Below are 23,133 nucleotides of genomic sequence, written 5' to 3'. Positions count from 1 at the left end.
ACCAATGAGAGGTGGTCTAAAGAAGCGGCTGAGCCCGTAAACAAGGGGACGGAGCGGGTTCTACCGGGTTCTACCGGAGTCGGAGGGCACTTGTCCTGCGGGTCACGATCTGCGCTCGGGAACATCGGTTCCTGAACGCAGCTCGTTCTCCAGAATGTTCCAGAAGCTAAGATTCGTCCCGCAGAACTCCCACCCTGCCGCCGTTGCCGTCACTGTCCTCGGAGACTCCCGGAAGATAAAACCAAGAAAAAAAGGCAAAACAAACAAACAAACAAACAATGTGGTATTGTAGCTGATGAGTTTGTACAGGTAGCTAACCCACGTGTTGCTTCATATGTTCAATACATTTACATCTGTAATAAATATTCGTACCCTCTTTTGTATATGTAGTTACGTCAGCTATAATGTGATGGCGTTTTTATTGTGTTTTTTCTTTGTTTTTGGAACCCCACCCTTGAACCCGAGGTGTTTCCTCTTATCTGTGATTGGATCGTTATCTTTCTAGCTGATTGGTTATCTGTCTTGCATTTGTGTTTCAAGTTTTTTGTGTTTTTGTCGTCGTCGTCGTTGGTGTTTCTTTTCTCTGCTGGCTGTCGGTCGGACGGTCGGTCGGTTGGTCGGTGTCTGTCGTCATGGCGGCAGGAGGCAGAGCGTCTTACATGCCCAGCGTGCCGCCAATGGACGACGCCAGGACCACGCCGAGTATGACACAGCAGATGATGATCATGATCTTCTTCTGCAGGGTGACAAGACAGACAAAGGATGACGTGTTGGTTCACCAGCAACAGGCATGTTTCCATCCTCCTGTTTTTATGCACATCTTTAATTTGTGCATAAAAACCTGAGTGGAGACACAGAAACCTCAAACATACCAAATTTAATGTTAAAAAAAAAACATCTGCAGGAAGTACCTTGTATAGTAGCTACTGGATAAAACTGTAGTTCCATGAGCATGTGTGAAATATAACAACTTGCATCCTGTTTTAGGGCTGTCTGAACCTTTGTTGTGACCGCAAGAACTTTCTCTGGAAAACCTTTTTTAAATGAGAACAAAGCAAAATCCTTGGCAAGTACTTCTTCCAGTCTTTCTGTTTTTACACTAGGACCCAATAGCTTTGAATGTGATGTTAACTCTAGTTCTATGAGTGTGAATTTAATCAATCTGCATCAAGATCTGCCCAGCACTTGGTGAAGGTTGTGCAGAAGTTCCATCTGTGGAGTAGGTACTGTGTTCTCCACTGTAAATGGCCCTAAGAAGGTTCTACAGGGATGGTTCCTGTGGTGGCGCCAAAACTCAAGATGTCCTTAAATGACAGTCTTAAGTTTCTTGTAAAGTCCTTGGATATTAGTTCCTAAAATAAAAGTTCCTGCAGGTGAAGATGGCTTGTGAACTACTATAACAAACCTCCATTGTTCTGTTTGTGCTGATAGAACTGGAGACACTTCAAGTAACTACGATTTGTTTTGTTGCACTTAGAGTTAACGTTGCAGTCGAAGCTGGATCTTACACCACTGTGGAACAGCAAAGCTGAAAGTATGCTGGAGTAAGTACTTTTTTCTCCTCTGAAAAAGGTTCTAATGGGATGGTTCCTGAGGGCAGAACATAGACCAAGGTTTGGGCCACCTAAAGAGGTTGGGAAACAACCCACTTTCTGAACGTTCAGCACAGAACATTAAGACGTTTCATAAGGTTGTTAGTTCTTGTGGATAGTTCCTGTGGAAAGAGGCTTTAATTGGAACTTCAGAGAGCTTGGAAATGGCAAGATTCCTGATCAGATGGTGACAGAACTATGTTGGACTAACAATGAAACTTTAAGAAACTGAACACACAGTTTTCCTATTTCCATTCTTCAAAGCATTTATCGTTTTCCTAAGACTTGTTTGTCTGTTTTCTCTCCCCTTTAACCTCACCCCAACCAGTGGAGGCAGAAGGCTGCTGTCCCTGAGCCTGGTTTTGTTGGAGGTTTCTTCTTGTTAAAGAGAGTTTTATCTTTCCACTGGTGCCAATCTCTGGACTTGTTGGTTTCTCTATATATTCTTGTAAGGTCTTCATCTTACTGTGTGATGTGCCTTGCAGCAACATTAGTTATGGACTGATGCTATTTAAATAAAAGTGAGTTGAATGGTGATTCTGGTGAGTACGTTACCTTGCGAGCCTGGCTCTGGTATTTGACGGCCTTCTTGGTGTCGGAGACGGCTCGCTCCACGTAGTCGACAGAGTGCTCCACGTTGTACTCAATTCTATCAATCATCTCTCCCTGAAACACACAGAAAATGTAACGCTCACACTGTCTAAACCACCTGTAACATGGTGCATCACCGTCAGTACTCACCTGGCTCTCCACCAGCATGGCCATGTCCACGAACATGTCGTGCAGCTCGCGGATGCTGTTTTCCAGCTTGATGATCTCAGTGTGTCGGGTCTCGATCTCGTTCAGGGCCTGCTTGGTCATCTGAGAGTCCATTTTGATCTGCAGCACAGGTTACAACCTGATTTTACCTCGAAACTTTCAAACTGGACTCTAGGGATGAACTTTTTGTAAAATATCCTAACCAGTAACCAGAAGTGTTATTAATCTAGAAATGGTTAGTTTCATGTGCCATGGAGCTACAGAGAGACTGTCCTGGCACACTTCAGCTCATTTTGATTTTGTGATGTCTGGCTGAAGGTCATTACCTGCCCTAGAAGTCTTTGTCATTGTGTCCTGTTACTTGCTAAGCCCCCGCGATACTCGCTGCTGAATCTACAGGATATTTTCTGGCATGCATGTCCTTCATTTTCTGCCTCATCGAATAATATATATTTTAATCTGGTAAATTATTAGTGGCAATTTAATGATCAACTGGTAATCATAACGATGCCTACTCCACTCAGAAAAACTAACTGGAGTGAACTTGAACCAAAGTTGATGCCACAGAAAAAGTGCCTTAAAGAACGTTAAAAAAAAAAAAAGCTTCCAATAGGCAAACATAAATCCCACTACAAAGAACAAAAATTGGCTGCCAATTTAGGATTTTGGAAAGTGTGATGAACATTACATCACTGCAACGCAACACTTGCCGGAAATAGTTCAAATTAAAAGAATTTAAATCAAAGGGATTTTGCCCTTTTTGGGCCCGGACAAGCTTTTAATATGAAACATTGCCAGCAAAGAACCAAGAACACTGAAGAGACTGGATAAAAAAATCTGTGGGAGAGAGCAAGTGATAAAAGGATTATAATATACAGTAATTGAGAAAGTACAGTCGTGACTTAAGAATCCAAAACTTCTTTTGTGTCGGATAGCAAGGCTGTCGGATTGTCATACAACCACTATGTATTGTAGATCAGCTGTAGTACCTGGTTGTTCCACCGGGTGGAACCTCTTACTATTTAGTACTGTAGAGGCCAAAGGAGGCCTTATTCAGACTACAGGCAGTTCAAGCTGGCAAGCAGAGGGCACTGTGGAGGTTTAGCTAGCAATGGACACCATGACAAAGATTTCTGTGACAGTTAATGACCTCTGACCAGAACTCAGTTGGTTAAAACAAACTGGGATTAACTAAGGCAGAGTTCTTATATCCAAGCATCTGTGTATCAGTGGACTTCGTTGCCTGTATAATTTGTCTGAGGCTGAAATCTGAAATATCAGCACAAGACAATGTCCAGTGTGCTTGATTTGTATGATATATTAATTTATGACAATATAATATATGACACCTGTTTGAGAGTGAATGTAAACGACAAAGCAAAAGGTTTGCTTCGTGTCGATACAGATCAGTTAAAAATTTCCTGGTTGTGCCCTGATCCTAAGATCCCTACCGGTGACATAACTACACAACACTCTCTTTAATTATATTTTTCTTACATTCTTCTCCTGCTACATGTGTAATGTCAAATGGATTTCTGAAAAAAAAAAAAATCCTCGTTTACAAATTAAACGTGTTAAAATTGAAAACTTTGACGGTAATTTTTGTGCCGATTAAAACTGTGTCTCGGTCAGTTATACTTACCTGCTGTAAACTCGGTTCTCCCAGACTCACCTGGCTCTGACATCACAGGTGGACACGGCTTCACAGCTCAGTGTTCAGTTACGTCAAACATCATCAGCGCCGCAACAAATAGGAGAACTTTTACTGTGAAGGATCAGATATCAACATGATCCTTCAGAATAAGAGCTCCCACGGCTGCTGGTGCCTCGCCCCTCCTCTGTCAACCCCTTTGGTCCTGTGATAAGGACTGTGTTCACTTGATGTCTCAGCGCACCTCGTGGCCATTCAGCATCCCCAAATTTCCAGGATGCAGAATGGCGCAGATTAAAGAGTTTAGGTGCGGTGCTTACATCATCGGTGAAGACGGCCAGCTTGCCACTCTCCAACATGTCCTCTAGCTCCTCGTTGGTAGTGGTTCTTCCAGCTGCAAACAGAACACAGAGAGTGACGTCATTCAGATCCGAGAACACCTGAAGTGTCAAATTTTACACCTGAAGCACCAAGTTTTTAAACCTTAATGCCATGTTTTGCACTTTAAGCTGCAAATTTTACACCTGAGGGCCACGTTTTACATATAAAATGTCAAGTTTTACACATAAACCATCACATTTTACATCTGAAGCAGGAAATTTTACACATAAATCGTCAAGTTCTGCGCCTGAAGCAACAGGTTTTTAAACTGTAATGTCCAGTTTTGCACCTAAAGCAGCAATTCTTACACCTGGGGCGTCACGTTTTGCACTTAAAATGTGAAGTTTTACACACGAAGTGAAAAGTTTTTCACCTAAATCATAAAATTTTACAACTGAAGCATTAAATTTTGCACCTGAAGAAACGTCTGGTTTTATCTCTGAAGACAGGCTGCACAAATCTGCACTGCACAGAACATCAAACTGGAGGCTGCAGTGTTGTTCTGTCCACATACTTTTGGCCGTGTGGTGTATTTCCAGCAGTGTGTGAAGGTCAGCTGAGAGAAAAATAGCTGCACTCCCTCTGCAGTGTTTGCTGTGTTTATCTGTCTGCATCAGTGTGTGTTGGAGTGTATTCATATCCACTGTCTGCTATGAGTGTATTCTGCCTGTTAGTCTAATTTGGGGCTGTGTGTGTGTTTGTGTTGTTCTGTGATGTTTATCTGCACGCTGAGTCGACCTCGTTCATTATTTATGACACTGAGGTACCTGAACGCCGGCGGCTGCAGGCGAACATGGAAACAGCTCGTGCAGGAAAACAGAAGCATGATTTGATTCTCCGCGTTTCAACTTTTTATGTGTTTAGGAGCAAAATAACATGTAAATAAGCAGCAGCAGTTTAACTATGCTTCTCAAAACCGTTTTTAACTGCAGGAACGTGTGGGCTGTTTTAGGGCGTCCTGAACCTTTGTTCCGACCCCAAGAACCGTCCCTGTAGAACCTGAGCAGAACTTCATTCTGCTCTGGGGAAGGTACGTCTGAGCGACCCTGAAAAACTGCTGAACAAACGCCATTTTTCCTTTCCAGCAGCTTCTTCTCCTCTCTAACATCACAACCAACAATGCAAGAGTTCAACAACAAGTTCTCCATTTATTCTAACAGAAAAACCTCCAATGTTCTCTTTCCTGTAGAGAACTAGAGTTACGTCCAGTAACAAGGACGTCCCGATGTCCACTTTTTTCTACATAATACAAACTTCAATTACATTAAAGTTAATAAAATCAGTCCAGCGTATCTGCTTGACAACTGAACTGGCTCCATAAAGAAAAAAAAACTGCATTTCCACCTTAAGTCTGTTCCTTAATGTTCTGTAGGTGCTCAGAACCCTTGTTGTAAAATCCGGTAGGACGCTGTCCAAAATGTCACGTTAGAGGGTAGGTATGCACTTTGGCTCTAAAAGCTTCAAAAGAATTATATATGTGTTCTCTACATTCAGACCAGAAAATGTGTTGTAGATCAGCTGGTTGTTCCACCAGGTGGAGCCTCTCACTGTTTAATACTGTACAGACCGGAGGAGGCGTCACTAAGACGACATGCAATTCATGCTGGCGAGCAGAGAGGCTTGTGGGAGTTTAGCTAGCAGTGGACACAAAGACAAAGACTTCTGTGGAGGTTAATGACCTCCAACCAGAGCTCATGTGTTTAAGACAAACTGGGATCAATGAGGACATACTTCTTTTATCCCAGCATCAGATGTAACAACTGCCTTTGCAGCATGCATAATTTGTCTGTGACTGAAATCACGCTGGCAAGAACATTGTGGTAGTTCAGTTCGCAATGGACGCCATGACAAAGACTTAATAATGGGACCGGAGCTAATGTGGGATCAAATAGGACAGAGTTCCTGTATCATAGTAGTATATGGAACAGAACTGACTCTGAGGAATAAATCATGTTTCTGTTGACCACAATAGCAACATTAGCACGAATGTTCACTGTGATCAGTTAAGGTAATTATATATATTATATATTATCCCAGCATCCTGCCACAAATTGTGCTGCCTTCACGGCACCTGCGTGACAGTTTAAAAAGGTTCAGGTTTGCTGATCGAGCTTATTAAAAATGACTAATAACTGCAACATCAGTTTTTTACTGTTCTATTCTAGCAGGTTTACTTATTTTGTTTCAGTATCTTACTTAAATGTTTTTGCTCTTCCACTTTTCAGACACTGCATGTCTTACGTTGTGTCATTTAGTTTTTTCAACATCAGCAGCATCTGGCACAAGAATTTCCTTTGGGATGAATAAAGTTTTATCTTATGAGTTAAAAATGCTTTCATCAGGACGTTCCTACCAGTAACTACTATCTGCTCTGGTCACTCTGAGATGCTGGACTGAGGCCGATCAGGGTGGGTCCTGTAAATGTTTCTGCAGTGTAAAAAGCCTCCTGTAGTGCTGTTTAGCCGGTCGATACTCACTGATCTCCAGCTGTCTCTGGATACGATCCTTGCAGCGGTCGCGGTACTTGGACTGCGTGGTGTTATACTCAGTCATCACCTCCACAAACTTGCGTGACAGCGTTGAGTGCTGCAGAAAGACAAGAAGAGAAAAAGAAGGAAATGTGAAAAAGCAGATCTTTATACCAGTAAACAACACGAAACAACACGAACCACGTTCATCTGGAGTTTTGTTTTGTGGCTTCAGCAGCTGCTTCCCTTTGGATTAATCACCTTTTAAACAGGATTTTTCATGCAACAGTTTTAGTTTTGTTGCTTAACTTGTGTTGATTGTGTTTTTTTTTTTAGGTGTGGCTTTAATTCATTTTATCTGGGCTGTTTGATGCAGTTTCATGGTGTGAATTTATTCACTTAGCAGCTGTGTTTCGTCCAGTGGGGCTATTTAAAGAGTTGTTAGTCCATCTCAAATCATCAGTGTCCTTCTGCTCAACAACCTATGATTTTCTTCAAACTTTTTGTCATAAAATATGGTTATTTAAAATGACATCTATAAAATTTTAAATTGATACATCAAATACTGCTGACATCATTAAAAGCAGTGTCAGCAGTTTTATTCTCACATTAAAATTTGAGGCTGTTTGACGACAATATTTCAGGAAATATTAATGATAAAAACTTGACATTATCACTGTTGTTTCTCATCATTTCATTGATTCAGATGCTATAATATTGAATGAAAAGATGAAATAATCGCTGATTATCCATCCATCCATCATCTATACACTGTTTAATCCTCACTAGAGTCATGGGGGGCTGGAGTCTATCCCAGCTGACTCAGGATGAAGGCAGGAGACACCCTGGACAGGTCACCAGTCTATCACAGGGCTACACTTAGAGACAGACAACCAAGCACACTCACATTCACACCTACGGACAATTTAGATTATGATGAGATAAAATATAAAAAATCTGAAGCTGTCGTATAAAGTTCCATCTTTGAACTCATTTGCAAAAACTGATCATGCAGAAGTCAACCAGTGATATTTTGTGAACCATATGTGGCTGCATGTCACAATAATACAAAACTTAGCATATATTTTGCTCATATAATTGTTCTAAAAATGTGAAGATCTGAGCTGGATTGACCCAAAACCAGCATCATTCTTCCTGCACTATTTAAAATGAAATATAAGCTGACTGATGGAACTTTTCAATAATTTGGCTGTGCATGTTCGTCACCTATACTTATATGTGTGGACATGAGGTGAGTTATTCAACCTGTTGTGTGTCTGTTGTGTGCGGAGGTGTTGTCTCAGCACACAGAGCTGTGGTTGTGTAAGCGGCTGCTGCAGCTGCAGTTCTGCTCTCGTCCACCAGAAGGCAGCAGACTGATGGAGAGCAGGTGGGAGGCAGCAGCCAATGACAGAGCAGAATACTGTAGGGTCACATCACAGAGATGAGACAGGCTGCGGAGGTGAGAGGACACGAATGGCAGCGTGTCACATGTTTCCTGCTCGACATGCAGTGACCACACGCTGACGCTCTGCACATGCTCAGTACGGCGCTGAAGCTGAAAAAGCTTCTGAGGAGAGAAAAATCTCAAATTTTGTAAGAATAAAAACTATTCCAACTAACAATCCAGCATGGCTCAGATCAGGGGCCCAAAGAAGGACGCCTGAGCCAGAGCCTTTGAATGAAGGGACTGAAAAAAATCCATCAAATGACCACAAAGAGACACAAAACTGCTCCGCAGATCACAAACAGACTCAAAACGACTCAAACAACAACATAAACCAACAAAAAAGTCTGAAGAGATGCAAAATAAAGACAAACAGATTAAAACTATTTGCAAGGATGCACAAAAAAGCCACTCTGACATGCAAAAAGAACACGAAACAGCACAGAGATGCCAATAGACCACATGAAGATGGAACAAGTGTGAAAGACACACAAACGACGACTAAACAACACAAAATTTAGACTCTAAAACAGACCATAAAGAGATAGAAAAACTGAGAAAAACACAATATAAACTCACTCTGATTCAAACATAAAAGAGTCACTACGAGATGAGAAACGACCACAAAGAGACTCAAATTGTCTCGAAACAACTACAAAGAGACAGAAACCAACAAAGAAGAGACACAAAATAAGCAAGACTGCAGAGAGACTGCAGAGAGACAGCAAACAGCCACTATGAGATGCAGAATGACCAGAAAAAGCAAAAACTGAAAGTGATTCAGAACGATGGCAAATCGCGAAAAATACAAGATATCGGAAATGACTGCAAAGACGCAATAAATGGCCACTACAAGACGCAAAATGAGTGCAAAACAACACAACATGACCACACGGAGATGCACACAGATAACAGAGCCTGAACCAGTGCAAAAGAGATTCATCATGAACATAAATGTATTCAAACTGGCTGCAAAGACACTTAAAATGTCCACCATGAGAGGCCAAGTGTCCACAAATGACTCTGGATAACTTGAAAGAAACACAAACAAATAAAAAAATGGGTGCAAAATGAACAAAAAAACACACAAAACAAAATGACAAGACAGTGACTCATGCAGACAACAAAGAGTCTGAAGAGATTCAACAAAAACTGATTCAAACTGGCTGAAAAACACAAAAGTGTGGATTGTTGGTTGTGTTTTGTCTCATAACTCTGCATCCTAGCACGGAAATGTAAAAACCAGAAACAGAAATCCAGCATGTTTGTGTCCCCAAATGTTACAGCTCAGCTAAATCTCAACCTGTGAGACGTTTGACGTCCTCATCGATCAGCTGGTTCTGTTTGTCCTGCTGCTGATGAAGGCGGCGCTCACCTGTGTCTTGCGGATCCTGAGGTCCGCTGATGATCTGTTGAGACCCTCCTCCTGCTCGATGCTCTGCTCGATTGCTGCACAAACACACAAACACAAGCTGCAGTGAGTTAAAATGCTGCATTTCAAGTGTGAAAGATGTTCATTCACGTTTCTCTGTTTCAATTTTCTATCTGACTTTCATCTTTCAGTTCTGGTGAAGGACTGAAACTCTGCAGAAAACCTGCTGCAGCACCTGAACCGATCAAAACGTGTGGATGGACATGTTGGTGTCAACCAGCAGGTATCAGGTTTTGAACTATTCTTATAATTTTGGGTAAGTTTTATGTTATTTTGGACAAGTGTAGAGGTATATTGGACATTTTATGTTTTTTTAAAAATAATCTTGAGTTAATTTTGACAAGTTTAGTCATTATGAGGACGTTTTGAATAGTTTTGGTCAAATTGTCATTTTGGAAAAGTTTTTTTTAGGTAAGTGTCACGTCATACTGAACATTTGTTTGTTATTTTGAACAAGTTTGAGCCACTCAGGACAAATTTCAAGTAAATGTAAACAAGTTTCAAACCATATTGGGCAATTTTTTTGTTTTGTCAAACATTTGGCAGGTTTTTGTCACCTTGGGCAATGTCGAGTCATTTGGAACACATTTCAAGACATTTCAGGTAAGCTTTTGTCATTCAGGACAAATTTCATGTTATTCTGGGCAATGTTTAGTCATTTAGAAAACATTTCAAGTCATTTTGGAAATGTTTCTGCCGTTTCTGACCATTTTTCAGCACATTTTTTTTGTATAATTTTGGGAACATATTCATGAATTGTTGAGGCAAAATTGACAATAATTTGAATAAAACATCAGAAACTAGAGAAGACTCCAGAGGTTTCCACCTGCAGCCGACCCATCTCTGTCTCTGAGGACAGATGGAGGTAAAACACCTTCCTCCTCCTCCTTTATCAGCTCATCACTCTGCTCAAGCTTTCTCATTATTCAACCAGGGGGACACAGTTTAATAATGTGTGGATATTTTGGTCTGTGGACGCCTACAGAGCTGAGATCACTGCAGCTCCGCAAGAAAACAGTCAGCAGGAAGGATGCAGCCACTCAGACCTTTATTTACCGCTCAATAACTCCTCATGGAAATATCGCAGCACTAGAGTTAATGAATACAACTGAAGGAGGCTCTCTGACCATGCAACGTGGAAACAGAAATCGCTGAAGTCACTGATGTGCATGAACGGTTGGGATGCTGAATGCATACTTTTAGGGGGAATTAATCAAAAATAATGTTATTATTTCATTTCATTTTACACTTTATGGCGAATGGTAAATGGTCTGCACTTATATAGCGCTTTTCTACCTTTGCAGCACTCAAAGCGCTTTACAATGTTTCTCATTCACCCATTCACACATGCATTCATTCATCAATGGTGACAGAGCTGCCATGCAAGGTGCTGCCTACCATTGGGAGCAACTTCGGGTTCAGTGTCTTTCCCAAGGACACTTCGACTGTGGAGGGGCGGGGGATTGAACCGCCAACCTTGTGATTGCCAGCTGAGCCCTAAGCCGCCCACAAACACTTTAACACTTAATATTTCTTGTTGCTTTGACAATAAGTCATGTTTTGGTGGTGATAAAAAAATATTCAATTTCAATTCATTAACTCAGCTGTATTAAAAACAGAGGACACTTTCAATAATTAAAAACACAGCAGCCCCTATTATAAACTTCTAATTTGACATATTTGTAGTTTATAAGTTGCTAAGAGTTCTGAAATATGTTTGCATATAACAGAATATAGTTTTGTTTAACGGGTAACTCGTTGACATGGAAACAAACTAAGGGAGTGTTCAAGTAAAAATATTTAATTTTTTATGTACATTTGGAGAAATTCTGAGTCCCATCGGATACATTTTGAGTCATTAGGACAAATTTCAAAGCATTTTGGACAAAGAGTTTTAGTCACATTAAGCATGTTATTGTCATTTTACACACATTTCGAATCCCAGTGGTCAAGCTTCAAGTCATTTTGGACAAATTTTGAGTTTGTATTTGCAGTTGTATCATACAGATCTTAGTTTGGGTTATTGAGTAACTAATTCACATGGAAACATACTGTACACGCTGTTGAGGCCTCCACTGAGGGGCGTTCAGGTAAAACTATGTAATGTATAAATGACATTACTATTATTTATGCTTTAATGTGCAAACAGTTGTTTAAGTGCTTCAGTTGGTTGTGGTGAACACAATCAATATTTCATTATTTGCTGACTATTTTAATTAATTGATCATTTGGCTTGTCAAAGTGTATAAAATAGTGAGAAACGCTGTCGCACTGACCCAGAATCCACAGTTACACCTCCACCTCCAGAACCACCTGGAACCATGAGATGTTTATTCAAATAGATGCCAGTTAATTTTCTGTCAATCAATTTAATGTTTAAAAGCCCTCAAAAACAAAAATATACACTTATGCAAACGTGATTTCCGGTCCAGTGAAATAGTTTAACTGAGATTTTTTGGTCTTTAGTTTGTATTGTCTGTTGTTTTAACCAACAGATCACTGTTTTAGATTAATGTGTGGATGCCAGTGTTTATTCCATGTCAAAAAGCTGCTCATTATTCCAAACTCAACTCTATTTGAAAGAAGTGCAGCTCTCACAATTGTTAGCTTTTTACCAGCTACAAATACAAGAAAACTGGAGTTTATTAGAGTTTATGTTGTTATTTAGATTTGTTTTTTACATCAGCTTGTGGACATTAAATTCTCAGTAATTTGAATAGCGGCCTGAAATCTGTGTGGGAACCAGAAAATGTCAAATTAAGGAGTTTTATCATTCAGATTTTAGAAGGTTCATAGAAAAACAAAAAGTAAATTATTTTAGCGAAACAAATAAAATAATGTAGGCTTAGAAATGTAAAGGTCTATTAGCTATTCCAGGAAGCTCTAAGAATTAATATGACCTGGATGACTGAGAATCCTCTCAGACATACAAAGGAGCTGAGTATGCAGACCGATGGGGGGGCGGGGGATGAGCAGGGGATTCGATCCAACGGGGCAGTGGTCACAGTACTGTATCCACCATCAGTGTTGGTGGCGGCAGAGAGAGGATATTTGGAGATCAAACTTGCTATCCCAATACCAGCACGGCGAACAAATCGTCAGCTATTTGGCTATTTGGGTCCAGCCCTAGCATATACTGACACATTTTGGTCTTTAGACTTTATAAAACAAATAACTCAAGATACACAAAAGCAGGAGTGCATACTGAAACCTTCAACGGTTTTAGGATTGTTATCCACTTTTTGTTGTTTTAATTCTGGAGGACAGTTCCATTGAAAGTGTGAATACTGTGTTGTTATGAGCCTAGCCGCCTGCAGGGGGCGCTTATGAGACTGCAGCCCTTCAGTTTAGCTGCAGGTGAAGTCCTGCGAGGTCAGACAGACTCAGATCTGAGTGTTACAGACAAACTGAATATCACAGCTGATAATTAACTCATCAGCTGTGACTGATCGTGTGTGTGTGTGTGTGTGTGTGTCGGGGGGGGGGAGGCGCCATGGTAACCGGCTGCAGGTCTGTCCTGGTGTCATGTGACTGTGATGTCGGTGTGTCTCCAGTGTTTGATGAGACGAACTGAAACGCTTATATAATGTTTTCCACTGAGTGTGTGTTCTCACTTTACTGACGTTGAGGGGACCTACATCATTTTGCTGCCAATGTGGGGACCGAGTTGTGTCCCTGTAAAGCGGGTCACTAAGTCTGAGGGTGAAGATCTGGTTTGAGGTGAGGGTGACGTCGAGGTAACATTCCAGAAAATGAGTGAAAGTCAATGTCGTGTCCTCTGAAGTGCTGGAGACATGAGGGCGAGTGTTTGCTGGCTCGTGGCCCAGCTGCTCGCTGCTGGATCCGCGATGACTCAGCAATATCACACAGCACTGATGGTGTGTGTGCGCTGTGTTTGTGTGTGTGCGACAGCGAGATGAAAACTGGGTGAGTAAGCAACAGATTGCGAGTCCTCGTGTGTCTGTTTGAGGACGTCTTTAGCATCTTTAGCATGTTTGTTTGTTCTTACGTAAAAATCTGTTCCAGGAATATAAGAAGCGTTCTGACCACAGCTGAGCCCCAGAAATAAAATGTAAAGATGAAATGTATTTATAAAAGCATTGCCCTCCTGTTAGTATTGTTTGCTTTATTCTGTATTTCTGGAATAGGTGCAAATAGTAGGTTTTGAGTCATTTTGGACAAATTAAACTAATTTTTGACAAGTTTTTAAGTCACACACTGGACCAGCTACAGAATTCAGATCCTATCAAACAGTTTCCACAATGATCATAAGAATACATTTACTACTTAAGACTTACTCATGCAAGTGCATCAGATTTGCATCAAACATATGTCATGGCATGAAAATTTCTCCAAGTACCCCAACAGGTCTACGTATTTGGTCACAGTTAAATTACACTAAACTACATGAGCAGTCTCCTTCAAACCGAGGTCTATGCCTACAAAGTGGGTCTGAAAAAGGAAAAATATGTTTTTAAAAAAATTCTTCAAACTTAGTAATATTTGGAGAACAATTTTGAAACTCCAGAACTCTGTTGTACTTGGATTATTCTATCTACCAATATTTTTGTGCTACAACTAAAACCTGCTCAATCAGTTATCAACCATTTAATAGCCAAGTATCACACAGGCTGCCTGGACTTTTTTTGTTGTTATTTTGGCTGTAAAAGAGTCAGAAATCATACTGTGAATGATTGCTTTTACCCCTTTTTTTCCAGCCCAAATGGTTGAGGAGTAAGACAGCAGGAACTTGTGAGTGCCTTGCGCTACTAAAATAAATCGATTATCACTGTAAAGCTCTTCTTCTCTTCTTTCAGACACCATTTGAATTTTCTCTCTAACACAAACACTAACAGAGTTACAGTAATTTAAAGAGCACTTATAAAATGGGAGCAGCGCTCCGGTATGATTTAAAGCATTATAGTTCATTTAAATATCATTTTTGTGATCGTCCATCCATCATCTATACACCACTTAATCCTCACTAGGGTCATGGGGGGCTGGAGTCTATCCCAGCTGACTCAGGGTGAAGGCAGGAGACACCTTGGACAGGTCACCAGTCTATCACAGGGCTACACTTAGAGACAGACAACCAAGCACACTCACATTCACACCTACGGACAATTTAGAATCACCAATTAACCTCAACATGTTTTTGGACTGTGTAGGAGGAAGCTGGAGAACCCGGAGAGAACCCACGCTGCACGGGGAGAACATGCAAACTCCACGCAGAAAAATCCTGGGTGTCCTCATTGGAATGCAAACCAGCGACATTCTTGTGGCGAGGCAACGATGCTAACCACTGAGCCGCCTTGCAGCCGTTTTTGTGATCAGGTATTTTATATTAAAAGTACTTTATACGTTTAGTTGTGTATTATTGTGACATGCAGCTTGATATAGAAAATATCACTAGTTGAATTATCTTTTTTTTTTGTTAATGAGCTCAAAGATGGAACTTTACAGCCTACAATCAGAAATTTGTCCAGTATAAACATGGAATAAATGACATGATGTGAAATAACAGTGAAGCTTTGGGTTTTTATTTTTAATACTTCCTCAGATTTCACTGTGAGAAAAAACCTGCTGAAAGTGGGTCAATGTGCAGGTTTCTAAAAAAAAATTGGGGGAAATACTTGATACACACACAAATATCTTTAGAACTATCCATATTTTAGACTATATATAAAAAAAATCAGAGATGGTCGAGCAGAAATTGTACAAAAACTTGGATGATTTGAGATGGAACGATCCTTTTCAGACCTGTTTTTGTTGGATGTTGTCGGTGGAGTCTGAGTGGAATCGAACAGTGAACACTGCAGCTCACCATTGTCACTAGCCTGAGGTTGCTTCAATGTTATTAGAATATTCTTTAAATGTTCTGGCTATTTAAAAGCATCTCAGTCGAAACGCAGACAGTCGATCAGCAACAGGAATCTGATGTGGGCGGAGCCTAAACCCCCGAGGACGACCAATCTACAGTCTGGGATGCTGCAGAGAATGTGTGTGTGTGTGTGTGTGTGTGTGTGTGTGTGTGTGGACAATAACACTGGCTGTTGCCTTGTGGTGATTCCAATTATAGCTTCATCTCCAGCATCACAGTTATTCTCAGACTGCATATGTACAGTCCGTGTGTGTCTGTTTTCACACACGTATCAACATGTTGCGTGTGTGTGTGTGTGTATGTGTGTGTGTTTCCATCCTCAGGCTGTTCACATTAAAGCAGTGATGTCCTTGAACCCAGAGCATGAACCGACTCAGTGTGTGTTTCTGGTAGCTTCAAGCTCATTGGCCGGAGTGTTTCTGTGGGTGTGTTACTCTGTGGGTGTGTGTGTGTGTGTGTGTGTGTGTGTGTGTGTGTGTCTATCTGTCTCAGTGATTACAGTTTGATAAATCGCCGCCACTGTTTGTGAATATTTTCTTCTGCGGCTGAAGGTCGACCTGCTCTCTCATCCCGGCAGTAAAACACCGTAAACCTTCTAATAAAACTGCACTCAAATAAGGCCAGGGTGAAGAAGGGTAAAAATCATCAGTACATAAAGGCAGCGGTTGATTTACTGAAGCATCACCTCCTCTGACACACTTGTCTCACTCCTGTTTCTTCATTTTGTTCTGACATTAAAGGTCAGAAGGTCAAGAAGCCATCAGAAGCCCTCAACGTGGAGCTCAACGTCTCAGATTTCACAAAAGGTTGATTTAGGTTTGAGGTGTTGAACAAAGACGGACATTGTAGGGATACTTCAAGGTGCTCTGAAAATATTAATAGTATGAAGGTAAATCGTTGCACGGCTTCATTAAATATACTAAAGGCGTTGTCGATAAAGAATCAGCTGATTCTGAGGAGGTCTGATGTGATTGTTTTTCTGTTGTGTCACATTCAGCAATTTTGTTTTAAAATGTGTCGTCTGAATAAACTGGATTTGAGTTGATCTCAGAGTAAAGATGAGCTCCAGACAGATGTAGTAAAGATGTAATAAAGATGTGAGCTGCTGCCAGGACTAAAGATGCCTCCTTCATCCTGATGAGTCTGCAGTCGATAATAATGAGCTTGGACGCGACAAATAACATGAGCTGGAGGCACTTTTGGCAAACCTTCAGGGACCTGCTGCCTCCATCATCGCAGGGATCCTCTTTAAAGGAAACGTACCTTTTAATTTTGAGCGGACTTTATTGGCTGTCTTCTTGATGTCAGCTGTGAGGTCCTCCAACTCCTGCTTGGTCTCTGCGAACACAAAATCAAACACAGAAGGTTTGTGAGTGTCTCCGACGCCACATTAACAACAATATTAACAATCAGGTCGAGTGCACAGACTGAAGCAACAAAACTCTTCTGTAACATCCTTCATGCTAAAGCTTAGATTTTCTCTTTTTTTTTTGCTTTTAATCATTTAGAACCAGCTGTGTGTTCCAGAAATTACATTCTAGTGGAGCAAAGTGAGATTATTCATAAAATATCTGTAAAATAACACCTGAATTTAAACTTCCATCAATGTCGGGGGTGAAAAAGATTTTTTTTTCTCAAATAAAAACACTAATACAACATTGAAAATACTCTATTTCAAGGAAAGAGCATTAGCGTACAACCTGAAAATGTAATTAAAGAAAAAAATCTTTTCAACCTTTTAAATGGGTAAATTTATATGTAAAAAAAATAATCTGAAAATAGTCAAATCGTCCTCAGAGTGAAACCTGCTCAGTGTTTTTTCTGTGCAACACTTTCAATTATTAAAACCATTAAAAGCAAAAACAACAAATGTTCAAATTTAGGAAGCCGCAATCCTAAAACTATTTAAAATGAATTATGAAAAAAATGTACCAACCATATAATAATACAATCATTTTGTAATTTAATTTAAAAAAAGAGTAACAAAGCTAATTTACACAATAAAAACATACAATTTCATCATCAATCGTTACAATAACCAGTGTTACATCAGTACACTGTATGTCTGACTACAATAAGTTATTTTCTACATTGGTTGTTTGGTTTAAAAAAAAAGAAGAGAGAAAATAGTGAAAAAATGTCCATAAAAATTGTCACATTTAGGAAGCTGGGAGACTGAAATAGTTCCTAATGAATCACTACTTATTAACTGTCATTCTAATTGAAGCTCAGCTCCACCTTAACGGCAATAAATGCTAATTAAGACGTTGTTAAAACTAAAGATTTGGTCATAAAATATCAAGTAATTCAACACTCACAGGAGGATTTTTACATTTAGTCTGTAACAGGGAGCAAATGGAACAATTTTTAATGCAGGAAATGAACTAAATAATTAACTGTGAGTGATTTTTCATGAATTTTGGGCCTCAGAGCAGAAAACAGCTCAACATGCTGCCGGTTTGTGAAGAATGAACGTGACCAATGAGGAGGAGGAGGAGGGGGAGGAGGTGCAGCAGCAGTAACATCACATCATGTCAGCCATGTTGGGGGAGGACGGCGGAGAGCGCCAACTGCAGCAGTGCAGTCAGATTTACGAGCGCTGCAGTGCAATTCAGCCTGTGACTCACCCTGCTCTCCGTCTGACCGCCTGCCTTCACTCCTGCAGCTCAGTTAGCATGGGATGCTAAAGCTCAGTGATACCTCTGCGGAGATGCTCTGAAACTCCTGCAGCTCAGTTAGCACATAATGCTAAAGCTAAGTGAGGGTCTCATTGGAGATGTTCTAAAACTCCTGCCGTCAGTTAGCACATGATGCTAAAGCTAAGTAAGGGTCTCTGTGGAGATGCTCTGAAACTCCTGTAGCTCAGTTAGCACATGATGCTAAAGCTAATTGAGGGTCTCTTTGGAGACGTTTGAAAACTCCCACCGTCAGTTAGCAAATAATGCTAAAGCTAAGTGAGGTTCTCTATGGAGATGTTCTAAAACACCTGCAGCTCAGTGCAGCTCAGTTAGCTCATGATGCTAAAGCTCAGTAATATCTCTGTAGAGATGTTCTGAAACTCCTGCAGCTCAATTAGCATATAATGCTAAAGCTAAGTGAGGGTCTTTGTGGAGACACTCTGAAACTCCTGCAGCTCAGTTAGCACATAATGCTAAAGCTCAGTAATATGTCTGTAGAAATGCTCTGACACCTCATTTTGACACTGTCATTTTTTTACTTTTTACAATTTCAGACCAGTTTTGTAATTTTGGACAAATTTAGAGTAATTCTGGACACATTTTCTGTCATTTAGGACACATTTTGATTTATTTTGGACTACATGTGAGTATTTTTAATTTGTTTTGGTCATCTAAGACAAAGTCAGTCTTTTTGGACAAATTTGGAGTCACTTTAGACAACTATTTTGTCTTTTTGGACAAATTTGGAGTCATTTATAATTGTTTTTATTGTCATGTTAGACAACCAACGAGGAGAAGATGAATCAAATATCCATTTCTGTTTGTACAGGTTAAATCCTAACAGTGCGACTCCTCACATCTCCGATCGGCTGCAGAGCAGGAAGTCAAATCGTGTGGTTTGGTTTTCTGATGTCGGTCAGAGAGGCTGGAGAAGCACTGAGGATCTTTATGAATGGCTGAACTACATCTGTACTCCTCTGCTCTCACTACAACTCCCATCATGCATTATTCAGGCAGAAACACTGAAATGCATTTTGCATGACAGCGTTGGCAGCTGAGAGCGAACTGACCCAGAATTGAGGAGAGAAGAAGAAACAAGGCGACATGTTTTCACCAGGAGGAAGAAGAAGAGTCCGAATGTCGAATTAGATCAGCGTGACGTTTGTCCGTCCGCCGCTCTGACATCATCGTCTGAGCATCACGTGACTGTTTGAGGCTGAATCTTCAGTTTGTTTCTCACCTGATGATGAATCTGGATCTGAAGGTTTGTCTCTCTTTTTAAACATTTTAATGGTCATCGTAAAGAACTTTGATCTGTTTGTGTGAATGACACACAAATTTTTAAAAAAACGATTACATTCTGGCACTAAAAAAATGCTGCAAAACAACAGAAAATAGCCATCTCATTAAAACAACAACAACAACAACAAAACCCCAGTATGTTTTTATGATTAAAATAATTTTTCAGCTGTAATTTTACAGGAGATCAAGTGTAATTTTTTATTTTGTTTTTGGCTTTTGAAAAATTAAAGGATTATTTTTTTTTATTGCATTATCTTTTTTTTATTTTAGAAACTTGTTTACAGTATTAAACTCGAGTTCACCTCCAGTTTCATCTGTTAAATAAAAAGTACATATTTATGAATATATTATTTGTGGCACCAAAAAAACCAGTAAAATTAAATAAATAAATTAACGGATCAAATTAAAATGGTTTTCTAGCCTTACTTTTATAGGCGAGATTTCTTTTTGGCTTTTGAAGGCTTCATGGATAGTTTTGGTATTTTACAGTATTTACAGCTGCTGGAATTCTGACAGAATGAAACGGGTAATAAATAAATGTTTATATATTTGTATACGTAAAATGTGTGAATATATAGATGGTAAATATCCATCTCATAAAAATACAGTAATTTCCATTATTAACATACTTCTGGCCTTAATTTCTTACATTAAATCATGTTTATTTTTGGGCCTTTTATTATTTAATGAAGAACATTCACATGTAAAAATGATAAAACGAATCATTTAAAAAAATAGATGTATATGAGAAACATGCCATAGATAATTAGATGATAAATAAAGTTTGTCCTATAAACATTCTGTTGAAAACACATTAATTCAACCTTTTGGTTGTGAAAACTTGTGTAATTATTCAAGATGTCTCTGATTTTACAAACTAATCTGTGAACTGTTTTTCTTTTAAGTGGCACTAATTGTATTTAATTTCATAAATATATTTATTTCAAGTATTTCACTGGAATTCAACAGTTTTATTAACTCAATGAGAAGAAAATATTTGTGAAATTCTGATGATTATTGTGTGATTATTTATTTATTTTAATAGAAAAGATGATGTTTGTGAAGCTAGGATCAGTTTGTAAATGTACCTTAACAGTGGTTTTTATGTTAAAACAAAGATTTAATTATTTTCCATTCGATGTGTAAATCTGCAGTTCGTTTTGTATTTTCATGTATTTAAATCTTATGAAAAAAAGTTTGAATATAAAGAGAAACAATTGAACAAAAAAAATAGATTATGCAAGAAATAAATCAGATTTTCACAGCCTGTATGAAACTGAATAGAGAATTAATTTCTTATTAAAAAAAAACAAAATAAAAGATAAACATAGGCAAAACACAAAATCTTGGTATTTTTAAACAAGTATTTTTTACTTAAAATGCACTCTTTGTAAACTGACCCCTGAACAGCTGACACCATGTGTTGGATACAGAACTGATCTGAATGTTCACATGAATAATATATTTCTGCTTATTAGCTGTTTTCTACATGAACTTACAGAGAAGCAGCTGAGGATCGTCGCAGGTTAACGTCATGCAGATTAAACAGGCAGCATGCAGCAGAAAACACAAGCAAAGAGGAAAAGAAAGAAAGAAAACAAGAAGGAAAGGAGGGACAACAGAAAATAAAATCATCATTTATCGTCATGCAGCAACAAAACAGAAAAACATCCACATGCAGCGACGGCCAGCAGCAGAGCCGACGTCACATCAAAAGACACGACAGCAGAACTGAAACGTCTCATATCTGAAGGAAACAACAAGCTTTTGAATCATCGGTTAGAAATCAGACACTGAAGCAAAGTATTGATTCTAAAGGATTTTTTAAGATTTAAAAAAAATCACCAACATTTCACTTATTATCAGATTTTCAACTTGAAGCAAATCTTCTCCAAGTCGATGCTAAATGACGACATAAAGGCCCACAAATAGATTTATAATCACCCCAAGGAGATGCAAAATGACGAAATGACACAAAAAGAAAAACAATGACAACAAAAACATTCAAAACAAATGCAAAGAGAAGCAACGAGATGCAAATCCTCTACGAGAAGAAGCAAAAGGACGACATAAGGACATAAACAGGAATATAGTTATCACAAAGATACACAAAATGACCACAAAAAGATAAAACATGACCACAAAGAGACACAAAACAACCACAAAGAGACAATAAACGGGTCTGGCACACAGTAAGTGAAGGTGCAGTTTACTGTATTTGTTTCCTTTTTGTTTCACTGAAGAAAATCTGAAAGCACTCTGAGGCAGATTCAGACTAACAGGAGCTTCTTTGGTTCTGATTACTGATTATGGATTATTGATTCCCCATCAGGGCCCATTTGCAGTGAGGTTCTGCAGCCTGTCCTGCTGCACCTGAACATCTGCAGCCTCTGTAGGCTCCAGACTCTGACAGCTCTGATTGGCCGGCGGCCCGAGCGCTGACACTGAGTCACTGCTGAGTCACGGCGAGTCGAGGTCGTCAAGCAGCCTCAGAGCGGAGACGCTCGGTGGCCGTTTGCCAGCAGGATCAGATTTCACTGGGAGGTTTGGGGTCGACTGACTGAAGCTCTCTGACACCGTTCAGAGCGCTTTGGTCTGAGTACAGTCTGACTGCAGCAGGCGGAGGGATACGCTGCTGCACAACAGGAAGTAGTCCCAGCAGTGACCTGACGTTCAGGTTAAACACCTGAGAACAGAAGCTGATGGATGATTTATGAACAGAAACAGACACACAGCAGCTGTTTCAGTTCAGGAAGCATCACACAGTCCCCCATCTTTGTAGTTCATTTGAAACCTCTTTTGTAGTCTTTAAGGTCTCTTCCTGGTCTTTTTTTCACATCTCTTTGTTGTAGTTTTGCATCTTTTGTGGTCATTTTGTGTATCTTTGCAGGACGTGTGGGCCTGTACATTTTCATACTGCTTCATGTTGTCATTTTGTGTCCCTCCGTGGACTGTTTTTGCCTCGTTGTGGTTGTTTTGTGTATCTTTGTGGTCATTTTGCATAATTTCGTCTTTCTTTTCAGTGATGTCTTGTCACTTTTTTTTGTTGTCATTTTGTGTCTCTGCGTTTTTTTGTGTGTTTCTTTTTCATCATTTTGAGCCTGTTGATTTGGGATTTTGGGTTTTACTTGTTCATTCCTGTGCTTTTCTTTTCTGTACTTCCTGGGTCTCTGTCCCTTTCCAGTTAGTTCCTGTTTTATTTTGAAACCACCTTTCCTTGTGTGTGTCTCTTGTGTCTTTACTTCTGGTCTTTGTCCCTCTTCCCTACTTTTTGAGAGTCCTCATTAGTTTCACCTGAGTCCTGTCACTGTGGTCACCCACCTGTCGGCTGCCTGTCTTACTGCTCGTCCTCCTCCTGCTCACCAGGTTCGTGTTTTGTACCTTTTTGTTTCATTGGATCACAGTCTTCATTTAGGGATGTTTTCTCTCTGGATCGGTTGTAGAAGTTGTGCGTCTCTTTGTAGTACAGTTGAGCCTCTTTGTAGTACTTTTGTGCTTGTTTGTTGTAGTTTTGTCCCCATTTGTAGTACTTTGTGTTCCTT

General features: G+C 39.8%; 1 protein-coding gene across 1 annotated transcript in view; it reads right to left on the bottom strand.

Annotated features, from left to right (window-relative positions):
* Positions 1-553: 553 nt before the first annotated feature.
* The window catches only part of stx1b (syntaxin 1B), a 78,108-nt gene continuing 55,528 nt past the window's right edge, over positions 554-23,133 (bottom strand). The window contains exons 5-11 of the mRNA XM_008287593.1: positions 16,875-16,949; positions 9,674-9,747; positions 6,861-6,969; positions 4,323-4,396; positions 2,334-2,471; positions 2,148-2,258; positions 554-736 (exon numbers count right to left, since the gene is read on the bottom strand). Coding sequence (XP_008285815.1) covers positions 656-736; positions 2,148-2,258; positions 2,334-2,471; positions 4,323-4,396; positions 6,861-6,969; positions 9,674-9,747; positions 16,875-16,949 — 662 coding nt within the window. The 3' untranslated portion in view covers positions 554-655. The remainder of the gene's footprint in view (positions 737-2,147; positions 2,259-2,333; positions 2,472-4,322; positions 4,397-6,860; positions 6,970-9,673; positions 9,748-16,874; positions 16,950-23,133) is intronic.

Source organism: Stegastes partitus, unplaced genomic scaffold (assembly GCF_000690725.1).
Source record: "Stegastes partitus isolate 25-593 unplaced genomic scaffold, Stegastes_partitus-1.0.2 Scaffold508, whole genome shotgun sequence".
In the NCBI taxonomy this organism is placed as follows: domain Eukaryota; kingdom Metazoa; phylum Chordata; class Actinopteri; family Pomacentridae; genus Stegastes; species Stegastes partitus.
The sequence above is the reverse complement of the archived record's forward strand: the minus strand, read 5'-3'. Positions and strand labels throughout refer to the sequence as shown.